Raw genomic sequence first — 15099 nt, 5'->3', positions numbered from 1 at the left:
ACAACAGGGGCTCTCAGGCATTAAACAATAAGCACAAATCGTGGTTCCTGAAAACGATGGACAATAAGAAATCACTTGAAATTTATAGTACAAGAATGAAAGTAGAAAGAGCAGTTTTTAAAATAAATTTATTAACGGGATGTGGATGTCACTGGTTGGAACAGAACTTATTGCCTGTTCCTAGTTTCCCTTGAGAAAGTGGCAGTGAACTCCCTTTTTAAACCTCTACAGTCCATTTGGTCTAGGTACACCAACAGTGCTGTTAAAGACAGAGTTCCAGGATTTTGACTTAGTGGCACTGAAGGTACAGCGATATATTTCCAGGTCAGGATGGGGAATGGGTCGGGGGAAATTTGCAAGTGGTGGTATTCTGCTGCCCTGTTCTTCTAGAAGATGTGGACGGCACGGTGGCTAGCACTGTTGCCTCACAGTGCCAAAGACCCGGGTTCAATTCCCGCCTCAGGCGACTGACTGTGCAAACTCCACACATTCTCCCAGTGTCTGCGTGGGTTTCCTCCGGGTGCTCCGGTTTCCTCCCACAGTCCAAAATGTGCAGGTGAGGTGAATTGGCCATGCAAAATTGCCTGTAGTGTTAGGTGAAGGGGTAAAATGTGGAGGAGTGGGTCTGGGTGGGTTGCGCTTCGGCGAGTCGGTGTGGACTTGTTGGGCCGAAGGGCCTGTTTCCACACTAAGTAATCTAATCTAATCTAAAGAAGGTAGTGGTTGCAGGTTTGGAGGGAGCTGTCTAAAGAGCTTTGGGGAATTTCTGCAGTGTATCTTGGAGAAGTACACACTGCTGCTACTGTGTGCCAGTAGTGAGGAGGTTGAATTTTTGTGGATGTGGCACTAATCAAGTGGACTACTTTGTCCTAGATGTTGTCAAGCTTCTTATATATTGTTGTAGGTACACTAATCAGTTAACTGGGGATTCTATTAAACTCATGACATGCATCTTGTTGATGGTGAACAGGTTTTGGAGAGATAGGTGGTGAGTTAATCATGCAGAATTTCCAGCTTTTAATCTGCTGCAGTAGTCACATGCCATTCCAGTTTCATTTCTGGTTAACAGAATCTGCAGAATATTCATTGCAGATGACTCAGTGATACTAATGCCATTTTGTGTCAAGGGTTGGTGGCTAGATTCTCTCTTGTTGGAGACAGTCATTGCCTGGCACTTGTGCAACATGAGTATTACTTGCGATTTGTCAGCCTAAGCCTGGATATTGCCCAGGCCTCCTCAGATTCTGAACTGTACAATCAATCTGCCTTCCTACCCTAAGAAGGGAAGGTCATTGATGAGGCAGCTCATGATTAAAGCAAGATCTTCTTTAAAGATTATCTATCACCTACGTACATATCTTTTAAAGTTTTATCATGATCCAGCTCAGCCATTTGTGCGACGTTTTCATAATTTACATAATTCAAATTAAACACCAGCGAGTTTTGAGAAGATTTGTCACTCAGGTTGAGATTCTGGATGTAAGTTTGCTCGCAGATCTGGAAGGTTCGCTTTCAGACATTTTGTCACCATGCGAGGTAACATCATCAGTGAGCCTCCGGTGAAGCACTGGTGGTATGGCCTTATTTGTATGTGGACCTAAACACAAATAAAAAGCCGGCCATAACACCAGCGCTTCACCAGAGGCTCACTGATGATGTCACCTGGCATGGTGACAAAATGTCTGAAAACGAACCTTCCAGCTCAGCGAGCAAATGTACATCCATAAATTAAAAACTCTTGCTTCAAACTTAACTACAACACTTTCAAGCATAATGTATTCTAAACTACTGAAGTCACACAATTCTAAACGAAACTCCTAAATCTGAAATAACCAGACCTCCAGTTGGTTCTTCAATATGCTGCTGTAGAAAACTTTTCCGAAGTCACCCCAGATACTGATCCTCAATAGTGTTAGTGTTCAATAGTTTCCTGAGTCGATATCCAGAACCAACAGGAACAGAAGTAGCCCATTCGGCCTCTCGAGCCTGCTTCGCCATTCAATAGGAACATGGCGAATCCAACATTCTTTATGTCCACTTTCCTGCCCTTTCCCATAATCCTTGATTCCATTACTGATCCAACTATCTACTTCAGCCAAAAGGACACTGTCACTACAGCTCGTGGTGGCAAGGATTCCAAAGACTCAACACTCAGAAGAAATTCCTCCTCATCTTAGTCTTATATTAACACCACTTCATCCTGAGAGTACGCCCTCTGGTCACAGACTCTCCCATGAGGGGAAGCATCTTTTCAGCATTTACCTCTCAAGCCCCCTTAAGAATCCTATATGTTTCAATGAGATGACCTTTCATTCTTCTAAACTCCAAGTGAGAAAAGAGTCCCAACCTGTTTAGCCTTTGGTCATAAGAAAATCTCTCCATACCAGAGATCATCCTAGTTGACTATATCTGAACTGCCTCTAATGAAATGCTATTTTACCCTAAACCGCTCACAGATGTGGTCTCAGCAGCAGTTGCAGTAAGACTTCCCTACTCTTATACTCCAACCCCTTTGAAATAAAGGCCAACATTCCATTAGCCTTGCGGATTACCAGCTGCACCTATGTGCTACCTTTCTGTATTTTGTGCACAAGTACCACCTAGCCTCTTTCTGTTGCAGCTTTCTGCAGTTTTTCTCCATTTAAATAATATGTTCTTCTGTTCTCCCAAAATGAACAACTTTGCATTTTCCCACATTATACTTGATCCGTGAACTATTTTGCCCACTTCCTTACCCTATCAATAGCTCTCCGCAAACTGTATGTATCCATCTCATAACCTGCCTTTCCATTTAGTTTAATGCAGATGCTGATTTAAGTTATCCATGATTACTGAGTTGCACACACTACAAGCGTCTCTCATCTCCTGATTTATATCATGTACCACACCACCACTACTGTTTGGTGTCTGATAAATAACTCCAACTAAGAGCTCCTGTCCCTCACTGTTTTTAGCCCACACAGACAACTACCACACATTGCTCCTCTGATCTGAGATTCTGAGGTCAGTGTTTGACCTGTAATGAGTTTTGAAACTGACTGGCCTTGGCAGATCCCAAACAAATGCAATTGAGCAGATTATTGTTAAGCAGGTGCTACCTTCTATCACATTACTGTTGATCAAGAGCAGACTGATGGAGAGATAATTGTCAGATTGATTTTGTTCTGCTCTTTTGTTGTGGCATGGTGGCTCAGTGGTTAACACTGCTACCTCACAGCGCCAGGGATCCAGGTTCAATTCCCACCTCAGACAACTGTGTGGAGTTTGTACATTCTCCTCGTGTCTGCATGGGTTTCCTCCGGGTGCTCCAGTTTCCTCCCACAGTCAAAGGTGTGCAGGTTAGGTGAATTGGCCATGCTAAATTGCCCGGAGTGTTAGGGGAATAGGTCTGGGTGGGTTGCTTTTCAGAGGATTGGTGTGGACCTGTTGGGCGGAAGAGCCTGTTTCCACGCTAGGGAATCTGATCTGAATCAGATCTGACATTGTCGGGTAGATGATAGTGTTGTAGCTGCAGTGGAACAGCTTGGCTACAGGCAGGGCAAATTCCAGTGAATAGGTCTTCAGTGCTGTTGTTAGAATATTTTAGATTAGATTAGATTACTTACAGTAGTAGAAACAGGAACTTCGGCCCAACAAGTCCACACCGACCCGCCAAAGCGCAACCCCACCCAGACCCCATTCCCCTACATTTATCCCTTCACCTAACACTACGGGCAATTTAGCTTGGCCAATTCACCTAACCTGCACATTTTGTGGACTGTGGGAGGAAACCAGAGCTCCCGGAGGAAACCCACTCAGACATGGGGAGAATGTGCAAACTCCACACAGTTAGTCGCCTGAGGCGGGAATTGAACCCGGGTCTCTGGCGCTGTGAGGCCACTGTGCCACCGTGCCGCCTAATGTTATCCAAGGCCGACAGCCTTTGCAGTAGCCAGCATACTTAGCCATTTCTTCATAGCACATGGAGCCGAACTGAATTGACTAAAGACTGCCTGAGATGCCGGGGACTTCCAAAGGAGGTCACTTGGCACTCCTGGTTGAAAATTGTTGCAATCTCTCACACATGGTCTATTACTCAAGATATAAGGTTCCCCATGGGAGACTGCTTAGCAAGGTTAGATCTCATGGACTACAGGGAGAACTTGCCATTTGGATACAGAACAGGCTCAAAAGGTAGAAGATAGAGGGTGGTGATGAAGGATTGTTTTTCAGACTGGAGGCCTGTGACCAGTGGTGTGCCACGAGGATCGGTGCTGGGTCCACGACTTTTCATCATTTATATAAATGATTTGGATGCGAACATAGGCGGGCTAATTAGTAAGTTTGCAGATGACACCAAAATTGGAAGTGTACTGGACAGCGAAGAAGGTTACCTCAGAGTGCAATTGGATCTTGATCAAATGGGACAATGGGCTAAGGAGTAGCTGATGGGAGTTTAATTTAGATAAATGTGAGGTGTTGCATTTTGTGAAAGCAAATCTTAGCAGGACTTATACACTTAATGGTAACATCCTCGGGAGTGGTAATGAATGCATCTATTTCTTCTAAATAGTGCCATGGGTTCTTTTATATCCACCTGAGCAGAGAAGTGAGTCTTGATGTAAATGTATGAGACGGGGTGACAACCTTTGCCCATCAACAGTGCTGGGAACACTATCACCTCCATGTTCCTCTTCGAGTAAGGCAACAAATGACTTGGATGCCGATCATTATTCCTCCACTGTTTTCTTTTCTATATTCATTCACAGGATGAGAGCAACACTGGCTAGGCAGCATTTATTGCCCATCCCTGATTGCTTAGAGGGCATTTAAAGAGTCAACCACATTGCTGGAGTCACATGTAGGCCAGACCAGGTAAGGAGGCCAGTTGCGTTCCCTAAAGGACTTTAGTGAACCAGATTGTCAATTGTCAGCGCAACCAATAGATTCATGGTCATCATTAGACTCTTAATTCAGATTTTTTTTTTTAAATTGAACTCAAATTTCACCTTCTGCTGTGGCGGGATTTGAACCTGCGTTCCAAGAAAATTATCTGGGTCACTGGATTAACAGTCCAGTAATAAGACCATTAAGCCATCTAAATGTCAGTGAATAAGAATCACAGAACTCTCAATGGAACACCATTGTGGGAGAATGGACTGTGGTGGTTCATGGAGATTTTTCACCATCAAAACCGCCTTCTCAACATAACCAGACATCTCAATAATTCCAGCCTTTCTGGGATTGCCTGTGTCTCAAGATCAAAAATAAATCCAAAGGGGTACAGGTTTACACACTACAGACAGCACAATAAATTAGAGCTAAAAAGTGAGGACTGCAGGTACTGGAGATCAGAGTCAACAGTGTCATTCCTGATGAAAGGCTTTTGCCCGAAACGTTGATTCTTCTGCGCCTCGGATGCTGCCTGACCTTGTTGTGCTTTTCCAGCACCACACTCTCAACAATAAATTAGAGCACTGAACTCCCTCAGAAATACCCCTACATTGAAAAGAAAAACTGGTTTAAATCTATATTTCTTTACACAAAATAGAATATGCAATATTCTTCTAACAACTTGTGGAATGGAATAGGTTTAACTCATTTCATAATCCTAATAAATGAAGTATAAAACAGAAGATAACTGCGCACCTTGCAAGATGCCAAAGTGTAACAAGCTCACCTGACAGTGTGGGTGTGGGTTTGAACATCCCATCATAGCACCTTTATTTTCAAAAATCTGAAATCAAAAAGAAAATCAATTCTATGAAGAACAGTAACAATGCTATAATTACTCAAGTTATAACTGCAAGCATTCTTTTCATGTTAATAAATCAGATCATAAAATTTTCAACCATACAAAATCTTTGGAGTTGCGAAATCCTCATGTGGTTTCTGACGATTACTATGTAAGCTAAATACAGTTCTTGCATCTCTGTATTGATGAATATTTTTTGAAAGTCAAAGCACTGCAACCAAACTGTTAAAAAATATACATTAAGCACCTGAATGAAAGAGAAATACGCTTCATACATGCAATTAAATGAATCCACCAAGTAAGTGGCAACTTCTTTGCTCTTGCCTCACCAATATCTCTTCCTGAATGGTTACACAGTGGTACGGATACTGGACTAATAAACCATACAGCAAAACTAAGACTCCAGAGAACTGAGTTCAAATGCACTAAATTTGGGATTTAAGCATGTGATTTAATAAATAAATAAATCTGGAATAAAATACCATAATGGAGTCATAGAGATGTACAGCATGGAAACAGACCCTTCGGTCCAACCTGTCCATACCAACCAGATATCCCAACCCAATCTAGTCCCACCTGACAGCACCCGGCCCATATCCCTCAAAAACCCTTCCTATTCATATACCCATCTAGATGCCTTTTAAAATGTTGCAATGGTACTAGCCTCCACCACTTCCTCTGGCAGCTCATTCCATATATGTGCCACCCTCTGCTTGAAAACGTTGCCCCTTAGGTCTCTTTTATAGCTTTCCCCTCTCACCCTACACCTATGCCCTCTAGTTCTGGACTCCCTGACCCCAGGGAAAAGACCTAGTCTATTTACCCTATCCACGCCCTCATGATTTCATAAACCTCTATAAGGTCACCCCTCAGCCTCTAACACTCCAGGGAAAAACACCCCAGCCTGTTAGAGACCTAAGGGGCAATGTTTTCATGCAGAGGGTAGTGCATGTATGGAATGGGCTGCCAGAGGAAATGGTGGAGGCTGGTACAATTGCAACATTTAAAAGGCATCTGGATGGGTATATAAATAGGAAGGGTTTGGAGGGATATGGGCCGGATGCTGGCAGGTGGGACTAGATTATGTTGAGATATCTGGTCAGCATGGACAAGTTGGACCGAAGGGTCTGTTTCCATGCTGTACATCTGATTTCCTCTGGCAGCCCATTCCATACACGTACCATCCTCTGCGTGAAAAGGTTGCGCCTTAGGTCACACCTAAAGTTTTCCCCTCTCACCTTAAACCTATGCCCTCGAGTTTTGGATTCCCCTACATTGGGAAAGAGATCTTGGCTATTTGCTCTATCCATGCCCCTCATAAACCGCTATAAGGTCACCCCCTCAACCTCAGATGCTGAAAATAGCCCCAGTCTACTCAGCCTTTCCCTTTACTTCAAACCCACCAACCCTAGCAACATCTTTGTAAATCTTTTCTGAACCCTTTCAAGTATAACAACATGTTTCCTGTAGCAGGGAGACCATAGTTGAATGCAGGATTCTAAAAGTAGTTTAACCAATGTCCTGTACAGCCACAACATGACCTCCCAACTCCTATACTCAATGCACTGACCAATAAAGGCAAGCATACCAAATGCTTTCTTCACCACCCTGTCTACCTACGAGCCAACCTTCAAAGAACTTTGAATCTACAACCAAGGTCTCTTTGTTCAGCAAGACACTCCACCATCAAGTATATAAGCCCTGCCCTGATTTGCCTTAGCAAAATGTAACACCTCTCATTTCCAAAATAAGTTCCATCTGCCATATCTCAGCCCACTGGCTCAGCTGATCAAAGTCCTGTTGTACTCAAGAGATAACCTTCTTCGCAGTCCACCACACCTCCAACTTACTAACAATTCCTTCTTTTTCACATCCAAATCATTTCTATAAATGACAAAAAGCAGTACATCCAGCACCGGTCTTTGTGGCTATCAAAATGGCTAGTTCTCCTTGGAATCCACGTGATATACCTTTGCTAACCAGTCATATAGACAACATCAATGACTCTGCCTTCATCAATTTTCTTTGTCACCACTTAAGAAAAACTCAGTCAAGTTAGTGTCATACAATTTCCCACACACAAAGCCATGTTCACTATCCCTAATCAGTTTAAATCCATGTAAATCCTGTCCCTCAGAATCTCCTCCTACAACTTACCCATTACTGACGTCAGGCTCACAGGTCTAGTTCCCTGGCTTTTTCTTACCACCTTTCTTAAACAGTGGCACCACATTAGCCACCCTCCAGATGGTGAGAACAGAAGGGAAAGTTAGACCATGCTGCAAAACTGCAAACCAATGGAGTGGACAAACTATTGCAAACCCCTTTCAGCATGGAATAGCAGATTTTCCTTTCAGGATTTTACATTTTTTGTGTGGTTGTGTTATTTTCAATTATGTAAACTAACCTGACTGAAGATGCAAACTGATAATCAAGAATGGTACAACCAAATTGATGAAACAATTTCATTAGTTGATTTTTCATAGAATCCCAACAGTGCAGAAACAGGCCACCCAGCCCAATAAGTGCACACCGACCCTCCGAAAAATAGTCCAACCAGACCTATTCTCCTACCTTAGTTCTATACAATTACCCTAACTAATCCACCTAACCTACACAACTCTGAACACTGTTGGCAATTTAGCATGTCAATTCACCTAACTTCTGCATCTTTGGATTGTGGGAGGAAACCGGAGCACCCAGAGGAAACCCATGCAGACACAGGGAGAATGCGCAAACTCCACAGTCACCTGAGGCTGGAATGGAACCTCGGTCCCTTGTGCTGTGAGGCAGCAGTGCTAACCACTAAGCCACCATGCTGCCACAAAGTTATCTGATTTACACCATTTTGCTTAATATTTACTCCCCATTGACATATTAGGTTAGATTGCCTACAGTGTGGAAACAGGCCTTTCAGCCCAACAAGTCCACACCGACCCTCCAAAGGACAACACACCCAGACCCATTCCCCTACACCTAACACTACGGGCAATTTAGCATGGCCAGTTCACCTAACCTGCACATCTTTGGACTGTGGGAGGAAACCGGAGCACCCGGAGGATTCCCACGCAGACACGGGGAGAATGTGAAAATTCCACACAGATAATTGCCTGAGATGGGAATCGAACCTGGATCCCTGGCACTGTGAGGCAGCAGTGGTAACTGCTGAGCCACTGTGCCGCCCTTACATACCTACTGATTTTTTGCAACATTTTACAACATTCCTGTGCCCATATGTTGTAAACTATTAAGATTTTAAAGCACAGCCAATTTATATAATAAATAAATTTACCAACCCGTACAATTTCCAACCAAGACTTCTTTGGCATATTTTCTACTTCTTACACCTGAATCCCATTTAGAGAATCAAACAGGTCCCTTTTAAAACCAGTTTTTTCCTTCATTAACTTTGAGGGTACTATGTACTTTCCAACTGAAGAGAGTCAGATTTTGCATTGGTCACTTTCTTTGTACTCTCAGATCTGATATTTTCAACAGGATGGAGACACTTTGGCCACCATCATCGACAACTTCAATATAGTATATTTTGCATAGAAAATATCATGGCCGCTTTACAAGAATGCTACCAAAATAGAATTGACACCAAGCTATATAAAAAGACTTGGTCTCATAGGTAAGCTTTAAGGAGTTCTTAAAAGAAGGAAAAGGTAGAGAAGTTTCAGAAGAAATTTCTGAACCTCTGGAACAAGAATTCTGCCAGGAGAAAACAGCAATGAAACAAAGATGGAGAAATAATTTAAAATAGATGCATATAATTCTGGAATGCTAAGAATACAGAATGAAATTGCCGCATCCACGTTAAAGGTAAAATTAATGGCTCTCAGTCTCTAGTTACCTGCACCCATTGATATTTGGATCCAAGTTCTACCATCAGTTCCACCCATTTGTCAATCACAGCTCTGATTTCTGGAATGGACATCAATGGCAGGGTGACATCGGAATGAGGATGGAAGCACATGACCTTACTGAAACAGAATATGCAACTGAGTACAATATACAAAGTTAGAAATGAAGAACTGTATCATGCCTGTAACATTGAATAAGTAATTACCACAAAGAAATATTCCATTACAAGGCCTGAAACTGCTTTCTGTAGTATAATGGGATAACTTTGTTAATTAAGGAGGAGTTAAATTTCTGCAAGAGTTAACATTCATGTTACAGTGATCATGTTACAGTGATCTGGCCACAGTCTGGTGATGTTACACAGTCTGTGGGTGGATACAATTAATTCTACACCAGCTTTCATATGGAACAGATAAATTCTGTACAACTCCCATGAGTCCTGGTAATTAGGCCTATTATATATTATATACTTGTATTTATTTCTCTCGAGAAATGATGGTTCATAACATGTGATTTTTGCTTGAAAACTTGAGTTCTAAAGTGAACAGAAACATGTACAGCTTTAAGTTTGATTTGTAGTTCTAAGAGAGTTAAGAAAGGAGACAACACAACCATATAAAAAACCTGGATGTTTCTTGCACTTAGAGCTGAATTTTATGTTTTTTGGCTGTTTGCCATGAGGCATTGTGAGAGTTATCACTGTGTCTTACCAAATTTGCATCATTTACTATCCACCCTGCGACAAAGGCATTCCTCTCAGAGCGAAGTACCATCTTATCACTTGCCATTCCTGGAACAACTCAGTATTTACTGGAGATCCCGAGCTAGCATCATCTTTAAAAAGGTTCTGTGCGCTCGGACAAGCACTGTCAGTCCACTGTAACCCTGCATTATTCTTAATATCTTTCTGAATATGGCAAACAATGGGAAATTGTGCCAGCCTGGTCCAAGGTTGCTGTCATGCAGTCTCAGCCACTTGGAGGAATGCACAGCATTGCAGGAAGGAAGTCAAAGACTTTCACCACTCCAACAGCATAAATGTCACCACCTTGTCTTTGAAACCTCACATTAACTCTATCTCTGCTACTTTATCCACCTCCCACTAAGGATCGTGTGCTAGCACTCTCACCATTGCCCGAAACATCTTCCCTACTCACTCTCACCCATCCCAACACAAAATGTCACAAACCTTGCATACCTTTGCACCTACTCACTCATTTGGGACACCTTCCCACCTGTACCACCAGTAATACTGGTCTTGCCTACTTGTCTCTCTCTCTCACTTCAGTTGGAACGTAGTCCAGAATAGGCGTAAAGAGTAAAGACAGGTGGTCAGCTCCAAAATATTAGATGGAGAACATCCTGTTTTTGACAGTCCAGAGTGGCTGGCTGACCATATCCAAGCTCCTGGTATCAGAACTTGCCCTGGTCTTACTGCGCTGGTACCTTCTGAGTGAAGGTTATCTTCCTGACTTGACTGAGGCCCCTTGACAACTATGACAAGCTTCCTGGCTTTCTGTCAGCAGAAAACAATACAGCAAGATAGCTGGTAGCTCTGGCTGAGGACAAAAAGCTCAAAAAGGCAAAGTAATTCAAGGCAGGGATGCTCTAAGTATGCAGGTAGTGAATGAGCACTATGACAGAAAGTAAACAGGCCAGAAATGCAGCCTGGTCCAGTTCATGAGCTGGTTGTGTAAACCTGAACAGGAGTATTATAGTGATAGTTTCTGGTGCAATCAAGCTGAGCTGGCCCTGGGATGCTGCTACTTGGGGCCCAATATGGAGATCCTTTGGAGTAAACAGCAAGCTGAAGTCACAAGGTACATGTTCTGACTTCCACCTCAAGAATTTTCAGTGTCTAGCATGATCGTCATGTTCATTAAAAAACTATATATTAAATGAGGTAATTACATTGTTATTCAAGAACTAGCTATTATCATCCTTGATTGTAAACTCACTATTACTCAGCAAGAGACTCACTAATTGCTTGGCAAAAGTATAAAAGATGTGGTGACATGCTCCCGATGTTGCAAAATGTCTTCTGATTCAAATACAAATTTCACCGGAGCCCATATCGTTCATACTCTTATAAGATTCGGTTGATAATTTCAGTTTCATTTTAGAGTTTTGCCTTGTAACTGCTACAGATTTGAATGAAACTTGTGCATACATTTAAATGAAGCCTTTTTAAAAACCATTTGAAAACAAAAATAGTGCCAAGATTTAAAAGTAAGAATGCAAGAGAAAAAAAATCACTGCTGTTGCCCTATGACACAGAGAGACAGGTGGGAACAAATGTTATTTTAGAAAGAGAGAACTATTCAGAAAGTCAGTGAGTGTGCAGGTTTCTTTCAAGAGAGGAGGGTCATTCAAAAAGAAAAGGCCTGTAGGATCTGCAGTGCAATTCAGCAACCTTCAAAACAGTCCGAGCAGAAGAAAAGTAGCTTTGAAGTTAATAAGGGAAAACTCCAGAAGCAAAAGGCCTTAGGTGGCAGAGAAGGCGGCTTTTAAATGGATGAGTTTAAGGGACATATTCTAAGGAGTGAGTGAGTGGTGTTGATGGTTTGTTTAAGGGTCTCTGGAAGAGACAGGAAGTAAATGAATGTTCAGACACTATCACCATTCCTACATATGTCCTGGCACATACAAAGCAGTGATGATGGATCAGAGGGTTTTAGTCAGCCTTAGGAGTTCTTACCATTGACTTGAACCCCAGAAAGTCTTATAGAATCAGGTCAAATATGGGCAAGAATTCTGCTAAAAACTACAGACCATCCTCCCTCCCCTGATGAATCAGTACTCCTCCATGTTGAACAGCATTGAAGAATATACTGGAAGTAAAACCTGCAAATGGAAACTACACAATAAGGAAGTAGAGGCAGAAACAGCACAATTTGAGATACCAAGCGTAGAAGATAAAGATTACATTGGGTGGGGGTGGGGGGGGGTGCTGTACAGACGCAAAAAAGGCATAAGTCATTCAAAGCCCAAGTTGCAATTGGAGCAAATCAATAATTAATTTTTATTTCCCAGAATACTTAGTTATGGGAATAGCTGAATCATGCTAACCATGACAGTGACATGTGGTGAGGATACTACTTTCCACATACCTACTGAGGAGCTTTCAACAAATAGATGGATACATGTACAATGGAACTGCTCACTGCTTGAACCAAGGACAACTTAATCTAACAGTGAACCATTAATCCATTGATTTGTGATGCTTTCCTCAGCAATACACAAGTGGTACAAGAAGGAATGAGCATCTAATTTATTGTGTCATGTTTCTAGTTACAATATTCACATGGATTTATGTGCAGCTTGTCATATTGCTATCATGCTTGACTACAACTGGACAGACACATTTCAACATTGACACGGAGGGTGGTCGCATGCCAAAGTGTCCTACTGGTAATGTCAGCAACACCAGGAATGTTAACAGGACAGTGTTGGAATATGCTCACAGAGTAACAAACATACCACAATTGTGACAATAACAATGGTACACAATGTCTTCCACTGTACAGCTGGACTAAGGAACCATAGTGTCCTTCCTGTGCTGTGAACCAAGTAGATATACAACCTATACTTTCAGGGCAATATCAAACATGGAAGATGATCCTAGTCCACCTACACACATATTTGAATTCCAGTTTGTTAGGTTCTAACACCTAGTGGTTGTATCTATTTATGCAAGCATACTGTGTAACTAGTTAAAGGAAAGAATCAATTGTCCCCATGCCTAGACTACTTTTGTGACATAATGATACACTGTCTCCCTGTACCTAAATATGCTACGTAGGTTGATTCCATTACAGCCTTCCCAACTTCCATCATACAGTCAATGATGTGTTAAATTCACTTCTTCTGTCTCATATATCAAACATTTACATTACTAAAGAGGCTACATCTATCTAAATTAGTACTTAAACTATTTCCTCATAGGAAGTATGGATGATGTGTGTAGAAGCCCATGTGCATGAGGAAGCTGCTGCCATGGTTTCAAAAATTATGGCCAATGGGTGCATACAGTCGAAGCTGAACACCAAACCAATTCTAGAGACAGAGACATTCTCACCACTACCAGGTAAGATGGTCATTTGATAGTAAAAGGTAAACTCACTATAGACCAGGAGGATCATAGGGTAGCTCTGTCAGTAGAGAGCAAGTGAGTCAGCTGGTGGTGGTTTAACCTTAAGGTCATTACATCTTAGGCAAAGAGCAAGTTCAAGAAGGTAGGACATTCATGCTAACATTAGCTGGCATGGGAATGGAACTCATGCTGTTGGCATCACAAACCAGTCATCCAGTCAACTGAGCTATCTGACTCTTACTTAGTTTATTTGGTGGTTTAGTACTTGCACCTATCAGAACAATTCAAAAGAATAACAATTCAGGCGGAAAGCCAACATAATATACTGTATGAGAGGAGTACTGATAGATTGGCTAGAGGACTCTAATTGGTAGAAGTATTGCCATGGTAAACCTACTAATGCTAATTGACAGTAAACAGCAAGGCTGTGTTCCGGTTTTTCCTAGTGTGTTAGACTTGCATGTACTGCAAGATCTAACATTCACAGGGCGGTGTTCTCTGCAGATAAAATACGTTTTCCGGTTTCACTTTTACAAAATAAAAGATGTTTTTTTATTTGTCACGGTAATCACTGACCAGAGTCAGCCTGTCTGATTTAAAACAAAGTCTGAGGAGCTCTTGTGATGCAGCGATAGTGTCTCTACCGGTGGCTCTGGTGGCACCTGTTCAAGCCTTAACAACTCTAGTTGATTAGAAAATATCTATAAACAAAGCCTGGCTATTAACTGTCTATGTGTAATCACCATCATACTGCCTTGGCCAATAAAAGACCATATGGCAATCAATCAGTATTCTTCTCTCATGCAGCATACATGTTAGTGGTCCCCTGAGTTGGTACACTTGCAAAATTCCTGATGACTACAAGATGAAAATGACAAAATATGCCTTTTTTCAGCCATATCAGGTAAGAGTAGAATAAGTAAAAGTTGTCTGAGGAATTTAGGCTTAGAGGAAGGTAATGGGGTCAAACTGTGAGAAAGTATGTAACAGTTCCATCAAATATTACTTGTGACTTTAGTTAGGCCTGTTACAAAATTGTCAAAAGGGAATAAGCTTTGTAAAAAAGAAACAGGAAGTTACCAGAAACATTGGGCAACATATATAGAACAAAGGGAAAAGACTAGTCAAATTTGGGTTGAAGGAAGAGTATTTTAAAGATGGAGCAATTATGGCATTTTTGAAGATATAAACATACACAGCGAACAACATGTTGATCCATCAATCCTGTTCCACACCATGACGTCCAGACAATTCTTCCTTCAACTGACCTCCCCACAATACCATGTCACACCCACCTGGTGTAAGGCAGGAGGAGGTATAATACTGGAGGAGAGTGAACCATTTATTGTAAGCTAGTGTGAAGACAGACAGAGAGACAGACAGAGAGACAGACAGAGAGACAGAC

At 41.9% G+C, this 15099-nt stretch overlaps 1 protein-coding gene and 1 long non-coding RNA gene across 5 annotated transcripts in view; one reads left to right on the top strand and one right to left on the bottom strand.

Moving 5' to 3' along the window:
- LOC148152201 (uncharacterized) overlaps window positions 1-13638 on the top strand; it is a 186489-nt gene extending 172851 nt beyond the window's left edge. The window contains exons 2-3 of the long non-coding RNA XR_015758004.1: window positions 4749-4854; window positions 13547-13638. This is a non-coding gene — a long non-coding RNA (uncharacterized LOC148152201). The remainder of the gene's footprint in view (window positions 1-4748; window positions 4855-13546) is intronic.
- The window catches only part of galt (galactose-1-phosphate uridylyltransferase), a 72981-nt gene that overhangs the window by 35135 nt on the left and 22747 nt on the right, over window positions 1-15099 (bottom strand). For all 4 annotated transcript variants that reach the window (XM_043682609.2, XM_087990208.1, XM_043682694.2 and 1 more), the window contains exons 5-6: window positions 9591-9720; window positions 5660-5716 (exon numbers count right to left, since the gene is read on the bottom strand). In XM_043682609.2, the coding sequence (XP_043538544.2) occupies window positions 5660-5716; window positions 9591-9720 (187 nt within the window). The remainder of the gene's footprint in view (window positions 1-5659; window positions 5717-9590; window positions 9721-15099) is intronic.

The sequence above is a fragment of the Chiloscyllium plagiosum genome, unplaced genomic scaffold (assembly GCF_037043375.1).
Source record: "Chiloscyllium plagiosum isolate Xiang-an unplaced genomic scaffold, Cpla_swu_hap1 HiC_scaffold_1, whole genome shotgun sequence".
In the NCBI taxonomy this organism is placed as follows: Eukaryota; Metazoa; Chordata; class Chondrichthyes; order Orectolobiformes; family Hemiscylliidae; genus Chiloscyllium; species Chiloscyllium plagiosum.
The sequence above is the reverse complement of the archived record's forward strand: the minus strand, read 5'-3'. Positions and strand labels throughout refer to the sequence as shown.